Below are 18,114 nucleotides of genomic sequence, written 5' to 3'. Positions count from 1 at the left end.
TAAATAGATCAGTCCAGAGTTCACTAGATATGGACATATAGACACTCTAACGTGGGCATTGGGCGTCCAGGTAGTTCATTACGACTATGCCCTGGAATGCGGCCGTGAATGGCAAAAAAGTTGGCCCCCTGCCCTATAATGTTCCATGGAGTAACGGTCAAAAACCACTGATCTGGAATATCGACGGATTAGAATTGCTTTCCTGTGATGTCACAGTATATGCTCAAAATCACTAAATAACAGTTTAGAGTGGTTCCCAACGTGGGCGATATCGCCCCCCCAGGGGGGGGGGGTTGAGAAACAAGGGGGAGAAAATACCAAAGGGGGCGACTGGGGGTCGAAAATGATAGAACGTCCGGTGAGATATATTTAATTAACGCGACTTGCTCTGCATATGACGTGAGAAAAGGTCAACTCAAGGGAAAATATGGACGTGGTAACAAGTTTTCCGAGCACTTACTACATCGGATAAATGGCCTTTCTTCAGTAAATTCAATAGTGATCAGACTTGGGTAAAATATTTTCCCGATTACATGTCCTCTTTTTCGGTTCCGTAAATATTGGGGGGGGGGTGAAAATTTGTGTCGAGGTTATTCAGGGGGCGATTAGTCGAAAAAGGTTGGGAACCACTGTTAAACCAAACATATCAACCATGACTACGGCGAGTCGGGACCAGACATGGGGTGATTACTTCAAGAATGTAATCGATTGCGATTATGATTACTCATGAATCACGCGATTACGATTACGATTACGATTACAGCAAAATCCGCGTGTAGTCGATTACGATTACGATTACTTTGGAAAAGTAATCACGATTACTCACGATTACATTCATTTTGCTTCTGAGAATTTATCTTTGGAAGACAACAATGCGATGAAAAGACCTCATGAGAGAAGGTCTTTATTTTAAATGAGACATAATGACGTCATTTCCAGTGTATGACATAATTTGCCATTGCATGATTCACACAGAAATAGGCATTTCGGTGCCAGCCAATACCGCGCCGCAACACCCCAAGGGCCCAAGACATGCTACATTGGCCGAAACATTGTGTATTTGTCCATTCATTGTCCATAGCCGCGCTGGATGGTCGCGAAGAATAGTCTTCTCACTCTCAGCCCCACAATACAAATGTCACCGGAGGCACTCACCGAGGAAAATGATGAGTCACGTGCATAAATGACAATTTTTGGGTGCGTCTCACGAAAGTTTTTCGTTTAGTTTTCTTTTCGTCTGCTACTTTTGGGCGACTTCAATATCTGTTGACTATATGGCAGACAGGAGGTCACGAGTTAACAGCATACAACAAAGTTTTAGTCGTAAATTATGTGCCTAAATATTCGCGCTTGGCGCGACTTGACAGCAAATGCACAGCGGATCCATCGCATCAAATCGTGTTTTCCAGTTCTTGTGAAAAGCCCAGCCCTTAAGGGGGGTCTGGGGACTTCGCCTGCCACAAGTTTCATTGATCGCCTTATGGGGAGCCCAAGATCACCATTTGTGAGAATGGCGGTGGCGAAGTGCTGATTCAGTACTGATTCTAGCTGAAATCCACGCTAGCATGGTGTGTAAGCGGATGGCTAGTGGCATATCCGAATGATGAGCATAAAATTGCGAAAGAACAATTGTTGCCCGTTTTAAGTAGGGCCGTATGAGAATATGATAAGGTAAACATCAACTTCTGACTGCAATCCACTTAATACAGATATTTCGATCTGCCGTTATACGAGTAACGGAAAATAACGGCTCGGTTATGATTTTTTTATCAGCAGCCTGGTTTTTAATGCTTCGATGTAGAAATTGTCATGTTTAATTTGACGGCCGACGGGTACAAAATTTCAAATCGTTGTCCATTGTATACAGGCCTACCGCTCGCCAATCAGCTACGGTCAGATTGCGTTTACCTAAGCATAACAAAACATCAATACATTGTACAATGCACAATTTGTACATATACGTTACTATTCGAAACTAGGCCGAGTGGTGATTATTATCCTGCTGCGAGGTAGTGGCGTGTGCAGTGTAATAATCAGTGCAGTGACATAATCCACAGCGGGTGTTATTACAATCAAAGTACTACATTATTTACATCGAATATCTATTTACTACGTGCGGATAATTCGTTACGCAATCAAGAACCATGCTTATACTTGTGACGCAATAATGAGTATAGAGGCGTTTGAAAACCCGACATTTCTGCTATCCAAAACATGTTTTAAATCACACTCTTCGTTGCTCATGAATGTTCATTGTTCGGTTTATATCATGGGCATTGCACAAATGAAAAGTAATCGTTCTTTCACTAAGAAATCGATTAGATATGTGAAGTAGTCGATTACGATTACGATTACTTCGGTTTTTTTTCGAATGTAATCGATTGCGATTACGATTACTTGGAAATGCTGTAATCGTCGTAATCGATTACGATTACTGATCACGATTACCCCATGTCTGGTCGGGACCACTGATGAGTCGGAGCCAGATCAGCAATTGAATGTTACGAGAGTTGAGAGTGGAGCCGAGTTGAAATTTGTTCGACTCCCCACAGACTTGGCTGTGAATCATTTCACTTTTGTTTGTATAGGTGTAGGCACAAATCTAATTTAACTCATGCACAATGCACAAGTTAGACAATGCACAGTACGAAATCGATTGCATATGGTCACACTGACGAAGTGTGTTTCTTTGCAAAGTGTGCCGTGTGTTTAGTTGAAGTGCGGAAACTATAAGATTCGTAGAACTAAACGGAGTTTTAACTATATGTAGGCTATGCTAATTATTTGTTTTATTTCCACCTGCCTTTAGTTTCTGCTAATTTGGCCGGCCATATGATATGGTACCCGAGGGATATGAGCAATTGAGCATGCGATGATAAATGATGATGATCACAATTATAAATGACAGTTGAGAATGCGATACTTGAGCCATGGATATATAGAACTCCCTGACTTGAGCATGCGACTTTCTACTCCAAAATCAACCTGATCCAAACTCCATACCCAGCAACTGTGTCATGCTTATTTGTCGCATGCTCATATCTGCATAATGGTTGTCCAGGGTTGACCAACTGTCACAAATATCATATCATCACGCAGATTCGGTCGGTAACGAAGTAATTCTATACTTTTTCGAAGTACTCATGCAAGTAGTTTCTCTAATTGCACTACATGAAGTAAATCAAATTTTCCGCTACTTCGCAATACTTTGTGACTTACTCATACTTATTTTTCGCCTTTTACAGTTTGACAAGTAACATTATTATGTTCTTTCAATAGGAGAGAGAAATCAGACGAATAAACTCGGAATCCATAGTTTTCGCCATGCTTCGCGTAGCAGCTTCTGTCAATATTAGGGTTAACCATACGTCCTCCTTTAGGAGGATTTGTCCTCTTTTTTCGGGTTTTGAAAATGTCCTCCGAGGACGCCTAAATGTCCTCCTTTTTGAGATTCTGTACTCTTTTTTCAGAATTTTGGTCAAATTTACTGTCTACTTGGACTGAAATACCTTAAATCAGCACCGAAGTACGCTTCGGCGGGTATTTCGGGAGCTGAGCCGGAAAGTTGACCTTTTTTTATTTATTTATTTTTTAGTCAACCACCTGTAAACGTGATGGAGAAAATTGAATTTTGGGCGCTGAGCGAGAAAGTTGACCTTTTTTTAGTCAACCGACCACGAAGTGGGAAAAATTGACCATTTTAGTCCGAATTCTGAATTTGAAAAAGTGTTCTCCTTTCCCGATTTCAAAATATGGTAACCCTAGTCCAGTGCTTTACAACCTTTCTGTGCTCCATTCGCACAAACTAATCGAAAATTGTTATACATAAAGAAGATGAAGATACTTGACAACATTTTGCTCAGATGTGCAACAAATTGGCCACTATGTAGCTTAAGCTATCAAGTGTCTCATTAAAAAAGCAACTTATTTTCGCTCGCTTTGATTTCAACTCTTTCACTAAAACCCTTCTCGGCCAAACAAGTTGTTGGGTTTTGTACAAGGACGTCTACTAGTGCTTGGATGGCCAGGTCTCAAAATCTGTTCTGCACTCCTATCCAAAATACAGCGTATTTTTTGCGAGTGAAAAATACTTGCTGGCGGAAATCGTTTTTGAGAGCTGACACAAAGGTCCCGGATGCTCCATGCAGTTTGTCGAAAGGGTGAAAAACCGAAATGTTTGTGTTGAGGCTTTTGCCTTATGTCTTGGAAAATAAGGTCCAAAACGATCAAGAAGAAAAGGCACAACAGAGCTCGCTACCTTATGATACGTTGCTCCAACTTCTGTCTCGTGAGTTTACGAAAAGAGAAAATAAACTCACGATACTGTGTGTTCTGCTATTTGGCTTAATCTAACTCGAGTTTTCATAACAGTTTAACTTTAATAACGATAAAGCAGCTTTATAGACTACCACCAAAATCTGAGTTTTTCTGGCATCTCGCGACCCGAGCCTCACCCATGAGAAGAATTCATTTTTAATATTACAGTTCTATGCTACGATTTTACGGACATGTATGACATGCCGAGCGCGCACACCACAATTCTATCCAACACAGCTGTACAAAACATTTCTGACGCACACGATTTCAAATTCGGGTCAATTAAATTCCTCTGCGCGTCGCAGTTGTAGGCTACTACTGTCTATTCAGACTGCAAGAACGGGACTATTTCGTACCGACAACGGAGCATATCCACTTTGAAAGGTTTGGCTATCCAGCATCGGTCATTTTTTAGCCAAGGTTTTGTCGCCGCTTATGTTTTTGGCACCGCATTTTATCAGCGGTTTGTTGGCCAAAACTTTACGTCTTCATGTGTCCCGACGCAAAAGGGGTTGGCCTCGAAGTGAATGAGTCTCATAGGCCTGAACTCGCTCGTTGCACATGCCAACGGTCTTCGACCAAGTTTTCCAGAAAACCAGTCGGACAAATCTTATCATGAATTCTCACTGATAAAGCCATATTTTCTGCGTGTCACGCTAATTGGCTACATTACCCAAAACAGTGGCCTTGGATATCTAAAAACTATCGGAGGATTTGTTGCAATACATTCAACAAGTATTTCACAGATATTAACACAGTGGTTCCCAACCTTTTTCGACTCATCGCCCCCTTTTCAAGCTCAACGCCGATCATCGCCCCCCAGATTTTGTGAACCGAAAAATCGGTATACAATCTGTAGTCATCGGCGGGTTGACTAAAAAAAGGTCAACTTTTCGGAACGTTGTCGAATTTTTTACACTTTTGCAACCAAATTTCCGTGGGTTGACAAAAAAAAAAGGTCATTTCTCCGAATTGACTCCAATATAGCCGTTTTAACGCGTCATCGCCCCCCTATCTCCCCCTTCGCTATTTTCGCCCCCTGTCGCCCCCTTTGACCATTTTCGCCCCCTTCATCATTTTCGCCCCCTAGGCCGCCAAATCGCCCCCTGGGGGGGCGATATCGCCCACGTTGGGATTCACCGTATTAACAGATAGCTCTGGCACCGTGTCGACCCAAACTCATACCCTTTGTGTTTCTTACTTTATTAACCCCTGAAGGGGTTGAAATTTGCTTTACAGTAACTTGCAAATGTGAGTCTGTGATGATGGTATTTACTACCATCCTCGTGCCTCGCGCTAATCGAACAGTTATTAAGAAAATATGATGATTGTTTAGCGAAAGAAAGCAGAAAGTTAATTTGACGTCATTTTTCAGCCTTTCGCAGGCTCGGACGGGCTGATATACTGTATGTCTGCCACTACACTAGCTACCACTGGCTTTTGGTTACATAATAATTATAGTGCAAAAATATTAATTCACTATGGCTTGTGAGAGCTACGATTAGTTGTGCGTCGTCAACGAAAGAAGTTTTTCCAATCGCGTCGCAACTACAAAAGTTACACTGCCCTTGAATTTCCTATTAGGTTCATTTGAATGATTCCACGTCAGAAAAATGAACATTTATTTACGATTTTCATTCGCACTCATTCCGGATTTTCATTCGCACCACCTGCGTCACTCGCACTACCATTTTTTTCATTTGCACAAGTGCGAACCGTCAATCAGGTTGAAAAGCACTGCCCTAGTCAATATATAATGTATATGTAGTAGTTGCGTGGTTCATGTCAGTCAGTCAATCATTCTGTCTGTACGATTTATTCCTCTCCAATAAGCACAACAGGCAAATTGGTGTGGATTGGGGGCGACGCGGAACATGTAGGCCTACGCAATACCAGGCCGCATAGTCGCCTATATGACAGTTTCCTCGCAGAAAATAGTATTCAGCAAAACATTTAGAATTATACAACTTCCCTATTTTCAGTTGCCTTCCTAACTGCGCGAAGTATTCATGTAGTATCCGGTACAAGCTACTCGTATCGCTCTTGGGCGCTGTAAAGCAGTGGTTCCCAAACGGTGGGGAATTCAATGGTTTCTGGTGGGGAATAGACGCATTTGTTCAAAATTAGATACAGGACAGTCTACATATTAACGGAGACACATGCGCAATTACCGTTACCAGTTAACTGCTCTGGAATGTATGTATCGAAAATTATATTGCGTGGTGTTCTCAAAACCTCATTTTTAACTCTGGATAGCCAATGATGGCGTCACAAACGCATCCAGCACGACTAGTTTGACGTGGAATAACGCTTGAATCGCGAACTTTTGAGCGTTACTGGTATCGGTTCACAATACGTTATATGTTGCAGTTAAAGGTGATTGTCTTGCGTACTGGTGTGGTCGTGTGTCTTGCGTAGTCAAACCAGCAGATAGCTGCTCTGTGATGACAAAAGTGCTGGGTAGTGGGCAGCACCGTAACTGCCGCACCCCAAACCCCCCAATTGGGGGGGCCCGAGCTCGAAGGGGGCCCAAAATTTTTTCGTGTATTAGCATAAATTATAGAGTATTATTTGAAAATTTATGCAACTTTTTCAAAATTTTTTCGCGCTGCGCGCGATTTCGAGTTGCCACATATCTTGATTTTGGAGTACTCTTGCCCTCCCAAAAAAATGAGCAAGATTTATCGAAATGGGCATATCTGCGTTGGTCATTATCGCGCCACGATGTACCAAGACATATAAAGTTTCAGGCCATGTGACATGCGACTCCAAGAAATGTGCTAGAACGATCGGCAGTGAGAAAACCTTGGCCGAAAAGGACCGCCCTTATGCTGACCGAAAACTTCGTTATATATACAAAATACATGTAGGTTTAATTGTCCAAAGGCGTCTAAATGACTGGCGCCGAATGTTCCTGTCTTGGCAATCTGAACCTCACAAGACAAATACCATCCCGCAGGGGAAAATTATATACCAGTGAAGAAATACCAATTTGAAATCGTGTGTGTCTTTTAGTTTAGTAGCCTACGTTTTGGGCGATTCTATATTTTTTGAAAGCAGACAGGAGGTCACGAAATAACATTATGTTACGGAGTCATACCAACGGGCCCTACAGTTTCCAAGACACCTCACTCAGCTCTTCCGGTAAATCTGATTACGTGAGCAGAGAGGACAAGAAATTGATAGCAATATATATGCAATTCCCGATCTTATTGACCGATTTTATCATGAATTATCGAAATTTTCGCGCTTGGCGCTGGCTCACTAAACAGTACCACTAATTTCGTGGCAAAGCGAACGTCATTGGGGGTCGGTTTATCACCCTATGGGAGCCCAAGACCCAAGATTTTTTAGGGGCCTAACAAAGTGCTGTTTCATTCCTGTCAATGGGTATACGCTCGAAGATGTTTAATTATTATTGAGGGGTCCTACCTATTCAAACACGCCTCACTCAGCTCTACATGTAAATCTGATTAGGTGAGCAGAGAGAGGGTAAAAATTGATAGCAATACATATGCAATTCCCGATCATATTTACCGATTCAATCATGAATTACAGAATTTTTTTCGCGCTTCGCGCGTTTAGGCGAGAAAAGCGTACCCATGCAGTCAACGGAGCCCCATGTAAGTTGATAAGTAGCGGTTAACGGCGTGCAGGATACAGCCTGAGGAGGGTCTGGGGGGCAAAGCCCCCCAGAAGTTCGGTTTATCATCATATGGGGGGCCAAGACCAAAGTTTTTTCGGGGGCCTGGCGAAGTGCTGTTACGGCCCTGGTAGTGGGGAGCAGGATCGTAGTGGGGCGTTCTCGAAGAGGCCGAAAATTTTTTCGTGAATTAACATAAATTAGAGTATTTTTTTGGAAATTTATGCCACTTGATCAAAAAATTTTCGCGCTAGGGGCGCGATTTAATATTGCCGAATATCTGATAATTCGGTACACTTCTCCCACGAGAATACGTAGAATTTATAGAAATGGAGACTTCGGCGTCGGCCATTCCTGCGCCGCGACGCACCAAGGCCATCTCACATGCAACTCCGAGAAGTGTACCAGAACGATCAGCAGCGGGAAGACCTTGGCCGAGAAGGAATTGCCTTGTGGTGACCGAAAACTTCGATATATATACAATATACATATATGTTTAAAATTCCATAGGCGGCTAGATGGCTGGCGCCGAATGTTCCTGTCCTGGCGATCTGAACCCCACAGGGCAAATGCCATCCCGCAGGGAAAAATTATTTGCCAGTAAAGCAATACCAATTTGAAATCGTGTGTGCCTTTTAGTTTAGGCGATTTCCATATCTTTTGACATAGCAGATATAGGAAGTCTTGAAATAGCATAATGTAATGAAGTCAATATACCAACGAGTCCGCCTGAAAATGATTAATACTTATTTAGGGGACCTACATTTTCCAACACACCTCTCTCAGCTCTACCGGTAAATCTGATTACGTGAGCAGAGAGGGGACAAAAAAAAATTGGTAACAAAATGTATGCAATTCCCGATCATATTTACCGATTCAAACACGAACGATATAAATTTTTCGCGCATCACGCGTTTAGTCAAAATAAGGCGACGCACTAAACAGCATACCCAATGTCGCTGATAAGTAGGGGGGAAAAGCGTACACGCTCAGCGGGGCTCAAAAGTTAGCTTTATCACTGGGGGCCCCTGATCAACGGTTTTTTGGGCGGGACTGACGAAGTGCTGTTACGGTCCTGGTGGGGAATGAAGGCTCGGAATAAATCTGAAGAGTGGAATGAAGACAAAAAGGTTGGGAACCACTGCTGTAAAGGGATGGCGACTTATTGATATTGTCACATATTCTGAAAGGGGGCATTGGGGTGAAAAAAGCCATGGAACTATTGCTCTATAGCAAATCTATCATTTGTATGATATGAGGCGGTCGAATTCCGATGCTGTAGGTAGAAAATATAGCCATCTCGCGCAATGTAGCCTATTATAGCAACACAAACCAATATCTCTGCACCGTCCGCATGTCAGTTTCCAGGTTTTTATGATCCATAAAAGCGTAGTCATGACTGCTTTCCAAAACTACTTAGCCTACTTACTTGAGTAGTTTCCAAATACAGCAAATTCTACTTCCAAGTAATTTCGGCCTGTTTCAAAGATCACTATACTTCTTGAGAATACTTCTGTGTCGGTACTTTGACCACCTCTGCTTATAAGTTTAAAACGTTTTTCCCTTGCTTTGTTTCATCATACGTTAATTACTTGCATCAGGTGACTGTCCATCGGAAATGAATTTGGCTATAATTGTTAGCGCGTTGGGTAGAGGGAATACCGCCTGCTTTGATAATGCGTTACCCTGTTATAGATAAGATTGTTTCTATCGCTGGCACGGCACATAATTCTGAAGAACTTTGCTCTCGCCAATCTTTTAAGATCAGGACACCACTTCAATTCCGCACAGTGCCTTAGAAATCATATGTCACTAAAGCTGATCACCATTTCACAAGATTTAATATCTAAAAGATGTCGTTGTACCATTCAATCACAGATGGATTTCACATAAATCATGGAACGAGATAGAATATCTCGAGAATCTAGGCCTCCACGCAAGTTCCGTATGTGCAACGATTAATTTTCGGAATCCGGGAACCTTTTGTGATCTTCCACTAGTTGCACGAAACTGGCTCGTATTTGTCGTCCGCTCTTAAACTGTGGCAGGCAAGAGCTTTTAGCGCGGCAAGCGAAGATTTCGGTGCTTTTTAATTGTTTTTAGCAGTGTTGGGATGACTCGAGTCATGACTTGACTCGAGTCAGACTCGAGTCACCTTTTTCGTATGACTTGACTTAACTCGAGTCACTTTGCTAAAATGACTTGACTTGACTCGGCGTATCAGAAATGTGGATTGACTCGTGACTCGGAGCAAAATTCACGAGTCAATTTCAAGTCATCAAGTAAAAATCACCTTATCTTGCATTTTGTTCGCTAAACTTTTGTGTAACCCATGAGAGCGAGCGACCGATCATTAATTACTGAGCCCCCAATATTCTCTCACAAACGAAGTGATCGAAGCTACAGCTTACGTTGTCGTAAACTAGTATTAAAGTAATTTAATAGCAAAATATATATTTGTGTTCTTTGTTCTTACCTTAACCGAACCTCTTGTTTGATTGAAATGGTAATCGAATATAGTTTATATACTCCTCAACCATTGGCGCAGACTCGAATTGTATCAAATTGTATCATATCATATCAATATGTATAAATGGGTACTGTATTGCATCTTATCAATTCGTTTCTCAATTCTCTATCTTGGCTGGTAACTATAAAATGAGGCAATGCAATTGCATACGTAGTTCAACAGTTCTACGTTTATGTGAGCGATACAACCCCTTATTGCATGTATATTCAACTCTATATTTGTTCATCGGTTCAGAATCAATGACCAATCAATCTGCTATTCAGAGACCTAGCGAAATGCAATGACTTAATCATGCTTCATACTTCTAAAAGGCAACTTGACTTGACTCGTGACTTGACTTGACTTGACTTGAGTCAAAATGTGCAATGACTCGAAATGACTCGTGACTCGAAGGTAGTGACTTGATCCCAACACTGGTTTTTAGTCTACTGGCGAGATTGGTTAACAGACAAATTCATCAGTATCCTAAATACAGTGATCAGGATGGACTTTAACCATGCTGAAACGAAACTTTAATCCACAATACATAATGTACGGATTCATCGCAATTAAATACGGAAGAAAATGTTAACTGTACGATGGAAAACCGCACGGCAAAATCGTGGCCGGGAACCGTGCATGTGTGAATGGGCCTTTAGCCATCCGGACATGATCTCCGCTGAACTGTAGCCTAATGTTTTACCACGATTGTGCAGACGAAACAATAACATCTATCTCAATAAAATATGTATTTCTTCGCGATTCATTGGCGCTACAGTATAGTATAACGCCAATAACTAATATATACCTAGACATTGGGAAAAATAATTCATTTAACAGTCAGCTGTGCGGTGCGCAGTGCAGTGAAAAAATCGGAAAAAGTTTGAGAAGCACTGATCGAAAGGGATGCGCAAAATCGAGTACCTGAGTGATTCGATTCTGAATCACGCAATATCCTTCGAGTCGAGCCGAGTATCACTCATTATGACGGCAGAATAGAATGTAATACGGTACGTCAAAGTTCAAATATGTACCGTTTATTCCACCAAAAAGAATATAATGCCTGTTACCCATCTCATAAAAGATACTTTGGTATTTTTCTACCATACCGATTTCACTCCATTAGGTGACAATGTTGCGCCAGTTGTGGGATAATCGTGACTTCTGAAATGTGCTACGACCACTAACCTACGTAGCTTTGTACTGTATGTTTCGTATGCTACGATACCGCCAAGCAAGGTTTCAAGGCTGCAATAGTGAAAATTAGTATAGAAACTATAATTCTCGTTGATACATTAACTTTCAGTGGTGAGAAGCGTATAATTCCAGTACTCGAAAAAATCGTCTTTTACTACTCGACTCAAATCATTAAAATTGATACACGATTCAGATTCGAGTACTCGAATCATTGTGCCCAGCCCTACTGATCAATGTACCAGAAATATGATGTACGAAAAATGAGTTAAACTGCATCAGATACATTCATAGACTCAGAAACTGCATGAGTGATCAGACCAACAAAGCCCGAATTTCGTTTTGGGCCAGTATTGAATTTTTGAAATAAGGGTTTCAATGAAGCAGTGATTGTCTTACGATGGGTACAAAAATAATATATCTTCGTCTGTACCATAGCTTGTCCTCGCCTTCTCAAATGCATCGAAGCCGCAAACTAAGAAATCACCTGAAAATGAGATTTCATGTCACATATTGCATGGAATAGGAAACACATCAAGCCCTTGCCTTAAATGAATTTGCTAGTGATAATCATTACTACTAAATGTTGATCAGAACTCCAGTACCAGAAACTGAGTCGTAGAATCGACGGAAATCATAAAGGTTAAGGTTTAGGGGTTTAAACAGGCATTGAACATTGACTTTTCATTTCTTGCAAGTGCTTTCTCGGCACCGAATAACTGAAGCAATTTCACCCTCAAAACAATGCCCAAATGCCATATCGTTGAAAACCTGTCAAACAGGGCAATGCAAGTGTAACAGGATGGAAATTTACATATAGTGCTGGCTGGCTGCTAGGTGACCAGCCTGCAACTAATACTGCAATAAAATATAGCATATAACACAAAGTGAAATGCATCTACTAGTAATTTTCTTCCATCTTATGTGAATAATACAGAAATATAAATGGCAATTAAACGAATTGGAATTCGCATATAGTTATACAAGAGGTCAAGCAGAGGTGGTTAAAGTACTCAAGTAGTAGTAGTGACGTAGAATTCTACTCAAGTACGAGTAGAAGTTCTGCATTTCGAAGCAGCCCAAAACTAAGTTAAGTAGAATTTGCTGCATTTGAAAACTACTCAATAAGTAAGTACTTTTGAAACGCAGTCATGAACTATAAAAAAATCGAAAACTGACATATGCAGATGGTGCAGAGAGTTGGGTTTGTGTTGCTATATATACAATGTAGGAGATATATAGTACCTGTACTATTCAAGGTTGACTGCATCGTGTATGATACAAATGATACATGTGCTATAGAATAGTCTTTGAGTTAATAAATTCTACTGCAATGAATGTAGTCCTGAAAGCAATATTCAAGTTTAGTACCGCCAGTCACATATTCAAATAGCTGTACTGTACGTTTTCCACCCCGGTGCAACACAAATCTTGTCTGTAAATAGCAAATATCGTCTGTAAATAGCAAAAAGTAAGCAAGTCACAAAAATGATGAGGTAGAAGTATAAGTAGCGAAGAAATTAGATTTACTTGACTAAGCACTGCAAGTAGGAGTATTCCTACTTCGAAAAAGTATAAGTACGGTACTTCATCAATAACCACCTCTGCATTCAAGGAATGGTAGTCGAACAATTAGCTTCACAAGGTGAAAAAGTCGTCACTGATGATCTTCCAGGACAATTTGACATAATGCCGTAAATTCCTACTCAAATACATGTACATTGAACAAGTAGCAAATTTTATGACAAAAATGATTTATGTAGAAAACAAAAGTAGTGTAGTGTAGTGTGAAAACTCAGCCAATTGAGTAAGATAAGTCCAAAAGACAAACCTACTTGAATAGGCCTAATCGGAAAAAAGGTATAAGTACTCCTGTACTCGTTTACGTCATCAAGACTATACGTGACACCAAATAGAGTAACATACCTAGCCTACAGCTGTACTTATCAACTGTTATTTATTGTGAATCACCAGGCAACTTTCTCAATCGCTGTGTATAACAAGAGTATCAGAAAGAAACAATTTCCTGAAATGCACTACAAAAACACAGTTTTATTTGAAGTTCATCAGTTTTTATTTGCTTGAGAGGAGAGGGCTAAATTTTCTTATATAGGCAACTTTCATTCGGATTATGAGAATAGCAAAGGTAATCTGATACAAAAAAGTCCCATGGTTGGTAGTGGTAGTGTTATTGAAGTTACCAATCATTCTAACTGTTGTTCGTGTGCAACATGTTCACGATATCAAATATATTTTATGGGGGATATTGTGTAGAAATGGTGAGGTTTAAATCGAGAACTTTATTGTACTGCACCCATGAGTAGCATATGTTTTGAGTCAAGTTTCTTTAAAAGTCTAACGAGACCCCAAAGAGAGAGAGAGAGAGAGAATCTTTATTCGTATACATTACATATCAACATAACACTACAAAAATGTAACAGTGAAATGAGACATGTAAGGTAGACGGGAGGCTCGATATGACATAGTCTTCAGAGCCGAGCCACCCGGGACAGGAGCAATTTTCGCAGTCGATAACTAAAGATTTTCCTTCAGTTCATAATACATTTGAGACCACCAGGATCTCGGATATATGTGCACAGATAACTTCATGAAGTTGGCTATCTAGCTGGACATCATTTGCCAATACATTCCACTATTAATATATGCACGAGAAGTTGAGAAGTACTAATCTACATTATAGCATGTACTCACCATCTGAACTTGGATCATGTAGTATAAAATTATTATTTCTTAGGTCGTATCCAATAACTAATACATAGTGTCCCCAATAAGCTTCTTCAGAAACGTTAGTATCTCTTTTGGAATGGCGATGACGATTCCTTCTGCATTGGAAGCAATAAAGCAACTGCAACAACCACTCTTGCACTCTGCCGTATTCTTTGTGTAACGAGGAATCCCATTTCTGCACTTGTGGCCGCAGAACTCTGTCATTAATCAGCACGATTGCCACCTGAAAATAACATCGTCAACTTTATTAAAAGGTCTAAAATATCATAAATCTTGCAAGTTGACAGCCCTGGTAAGGGAACCATTTCAGCACAGTATTACAGCAGTGTAACGTGTACATTATGCATTTTAATACAATAAATTGCTGATATCTAATGTGATATTTATTGTAGTGTTTGATATTCAGTTTGATTCACATAACTTAGTGTCAATTTTAAATAACAAATGTCACATAGAAGAGATACAACAATAAATAAGTCTCTTTTTGGTAATGAGAACAAGATGATGAACTTGAGATAGTTCAACTTACCTCAGAATTGACTTAATTTATGACAAAACCCGGTGATTGCTGACAGATAAAATACAGACAATATGTCCAAAAAGTGATGCTGTAGTTTATAGTTAGCTGAATTTGGATAGTATTTTTTTTCATTGACCACAATTTTTCACTCACTACAATAGTGATGGACTTAGTAAAAGTGATTTTGTCACCTGATTTTTTGAAATGCTTTCCAATATCTCTTCAACATCCACCGATACATTGATCACATTTACATTGTTCTCTGCAGCATGCTGGAATCTACTATTCACTCGGGATTGTTCCTCGGAAAATGTTCCCTTCATTTCACAAGTATAGAATGACTCATTCGAGTAATTTTCATCTACGCCGATTGTCCGGGTGCAAAATCTATGCTTTATACCTGGCAATGGCGTTCAAATGTAGGTTACTAATCACCGATTCAGATAATATAAAGTTGAATGGTTTCAAAACTTGTAAGGAACGGCCAAAATTGTGACTCCACCTTCATCCCCCCAAATAGCCAATACAATGTGTGCATTGCCTAGTCAACAACACGTCAAGAGGCAACCCAACACCTCAATTGGTCTCATGGCAAATATATAATTTCGTCAATCAAAGATGCCAAATAATTATTAGCCCAATTAACTATGACAGGAGCCAACATTTCCCCTCATGAACAAACAAAAATACGGTTCGAAATCATACATGTAATTATTTCACAGTAAATATATAAACTCGACAAAGTCTACAATACATATCGTACATTTCTCATATCCTGAAGAAATGAATTAAACGTACCCAATATCTTGCAGATATAAGCCAAATCGATAGTCCATACACTTTCATCAAGATTATATTCTTCACACGCCTCGGATATGCTCTTGTCATTCAGATCAGGTTTGACATGACTGAAAATTCATGCCAATCTATTAAATCTCAATCAATCTAGGCCTACAACAATACTGACCTTATCGCCATTGATAGACATGCAATGCCACAGTCCCATGTCGATGATTGCTTCAAATGTGGGACAGAGTTAATTATTTTGAACGGCTTCAGCGATAAAAACATTTATAGTATGCTTAATATACAACAAAAATTAGTTAATGAACCGCTAATATGAACATCAAGTATGGTTATGATATATACGTTTTTGAATTCTAGTTGGTGACTAGTAGCGTATAACTCACGATGACATACATAAACATAAGTTTATTTTGATGTTATAACCTACTACAAAAAGCAGTGTTGCAATGACCAAAATATATCCCTTATAACATAAAGTTGGATGGACAGACTATTATACTGAATCTACTGACCTGTTCACATGCCCATAAGTAGCCGGAATGAACTAAAGCACATAATCCAGGACCCTCCTAGAGTCTACCCCGTAGCCCATAAAAAATTGGTGTTACGGCCGTAGATTGCTTGACCTTTACCCACATTAAGTACTCCACAGTCCACAGTAATAGACCGATGTCCATTTCTACAAACATCTAATCTATATCATATTCAATAACCTTATTCATCAAATACTTAATTCTCTCCTTTACATGCCGTGATTCAGTTTCACTTTTACAGTTTCATTTTTGCTCGATTAGTTCCATTGCAATATTCCATTGATGGGAATATATATATCTACTGTAACTAACTGTCTTAGTCATTTCAACACCATCCTATCTTTTCGTGTTATCGTGACTTGAATTGATGAAAATACTTATAAATCAAAGGATAACGATGACTGGTATGTGTAGTGGAACTTGAAACTCAAAGTCACTCATTGACTTCGGTGATGCCGTGATGGAAGTTAACTCAAGGGATTTCCCCATTTATGATATTGGGCAAAGATCATTTCAAGCACGAAGCAAAAAACAAAAAGGGGGGCGATTTGGCGGTCTCGGGGGGGGGGGGCGAAAATAACGAAGGGGGCGATAGGGAGGCGATGGCGCGAACATCTATATTGGAGCCTTTTTTAGTCAACTCACGAAAATTTAGCTGTAAAGTGTAATTGCGAGGTCGAGTCAAAAAGTTGACCATTTTTTAGTCAACTCGCCGGTGATTACAGCATAGCCTTTATACGACTATGGTATTGCAACTGCTGTTATAGTTAGATGTGTACCGATCATGGTTTTCGGGATAAGGATCCGATCCCGTTCGATAAAATGAAATCCTAATTCCATCCGGATCCCGTTTCCGTCTCAAATGTTAAAATCTGGATCCAAAAATATTCTGAACAAGGTTGAACAGCTATTTGACTCTAGATCAGGGATTTTTCAAAATACTGGTGCAACGCTGAAGTCAGCTGATTCCGAGATCATACAAAACATCGAAGTAAACAATCAGAAAGCGAATTCCGTATATTTAAAATCTTGTCGTGATCCAGATCCGGCAGTGGTGTAAAATGTGAATCCGGATCCAATCTTGTTTGAGAAAAACTTGACGGATTCCTATCCGGTTAGAATCAAAAATCCTGATCCTGTACATCTCTAACTGCTGTACTATCGAATGTTAACATGGAATGGCAACGACAAATTTTTCTGTTTCGATCCGATAAGCGGAGGCTGGAATCTGGATTGATTCGCGGCTGCGACTGTAGGATTTCTGGCAATCCAAAAGCTATCACTCAGAGCGCAGAATTTACTGAATTTGGTCATCGAAAGCAGGGATATAGACCTAGAGTTCTATATATCCCTGATCGAAAGCTACTGTCGCACCGATTCTGAAAATATAAATTCAAAGATAATGTTGGTCGGGTTTTGGAAAAAAATCCATTTTCTCCTGTGAATGGTATAATCGCTATTCCAAAATCTCTTCAAGATGCGCTGGTATAGATAGAAAAGACTAGGCTGGAAGTTCTCTGTTTATTAGCAATTGTATTTCTCAATTTTGGTGCCATATATGTTGCGACCATCATACCCAACGATGTCGACGGAAGCGTTACGCGTTATTATTACATTCACCACCTTATATCTTTGTGGAATCGGATTTTCGGCACTAGTTCATATCAAATCGATGACGCGAATTTTCAGCACACAACCACGTATTTCAAGAAATGCAGATACAGAATTCACTTTGAAATAATAAAAGTCTTCCCAAGTTCTACATAAATAGTATCATGTTATTTTCGACAAATGTCATTTTGTTGCTGTTTATACTACAGTTACTATTTGCACAAGACAGGTG

The 18,114-nt window shown here is 40.1% G+C and overlaps 1 protein-coding gene across 1 annotated transcript; it reads right to left on the bottom strand.

Moving 5' to 3' along the window:
• Positions 1-11,911: 11,911 nt before the first annotated feature.
• LOC145433774 (protein GUCD1-like) lies at positions 11,912-16,060 on the bottom strand. Its single transcript, XM_080310979.1, has 5 exons — positions 15,899-16,060; positions 15,730-15,839; positions 15,123-15,331; positions 14,376-14,634; positions 11,912-12,150 (listed from the first exon to the last, which is right to left on the bottom strand). The coding sequence occupies exons 1-5, from the start codon at positions 16,000-16,002 to the stop codon at positions 12,059-12,061; spliced, it is 774 nt and encodes a 257-aa protein (XP_080167105.1). The 5' UTR covers positions 16,003-16,060; the 3' UTR covers positions 11,912-12,058.
• Positions 16,061-18,114: the final 2,054 nt, after the last annotated feature.

Source organism: Botryllus schlosseri, chromosome 2 (genome assembly GCF_051294905.1).
Source record: "Botryllus schlosseri isolate E-star chromosome 2, Bs_hap1, whole genome shotgun sequence".
NCBI lineage: Eukaryota > Metazoa > Chordata > Ascidiacea > Stolidobranchia > Styelidae > Botryllus > Botryllus schlosseri.
This window is presented reverse-complemented; position numbering and strand designations above follow the sequence as displayed.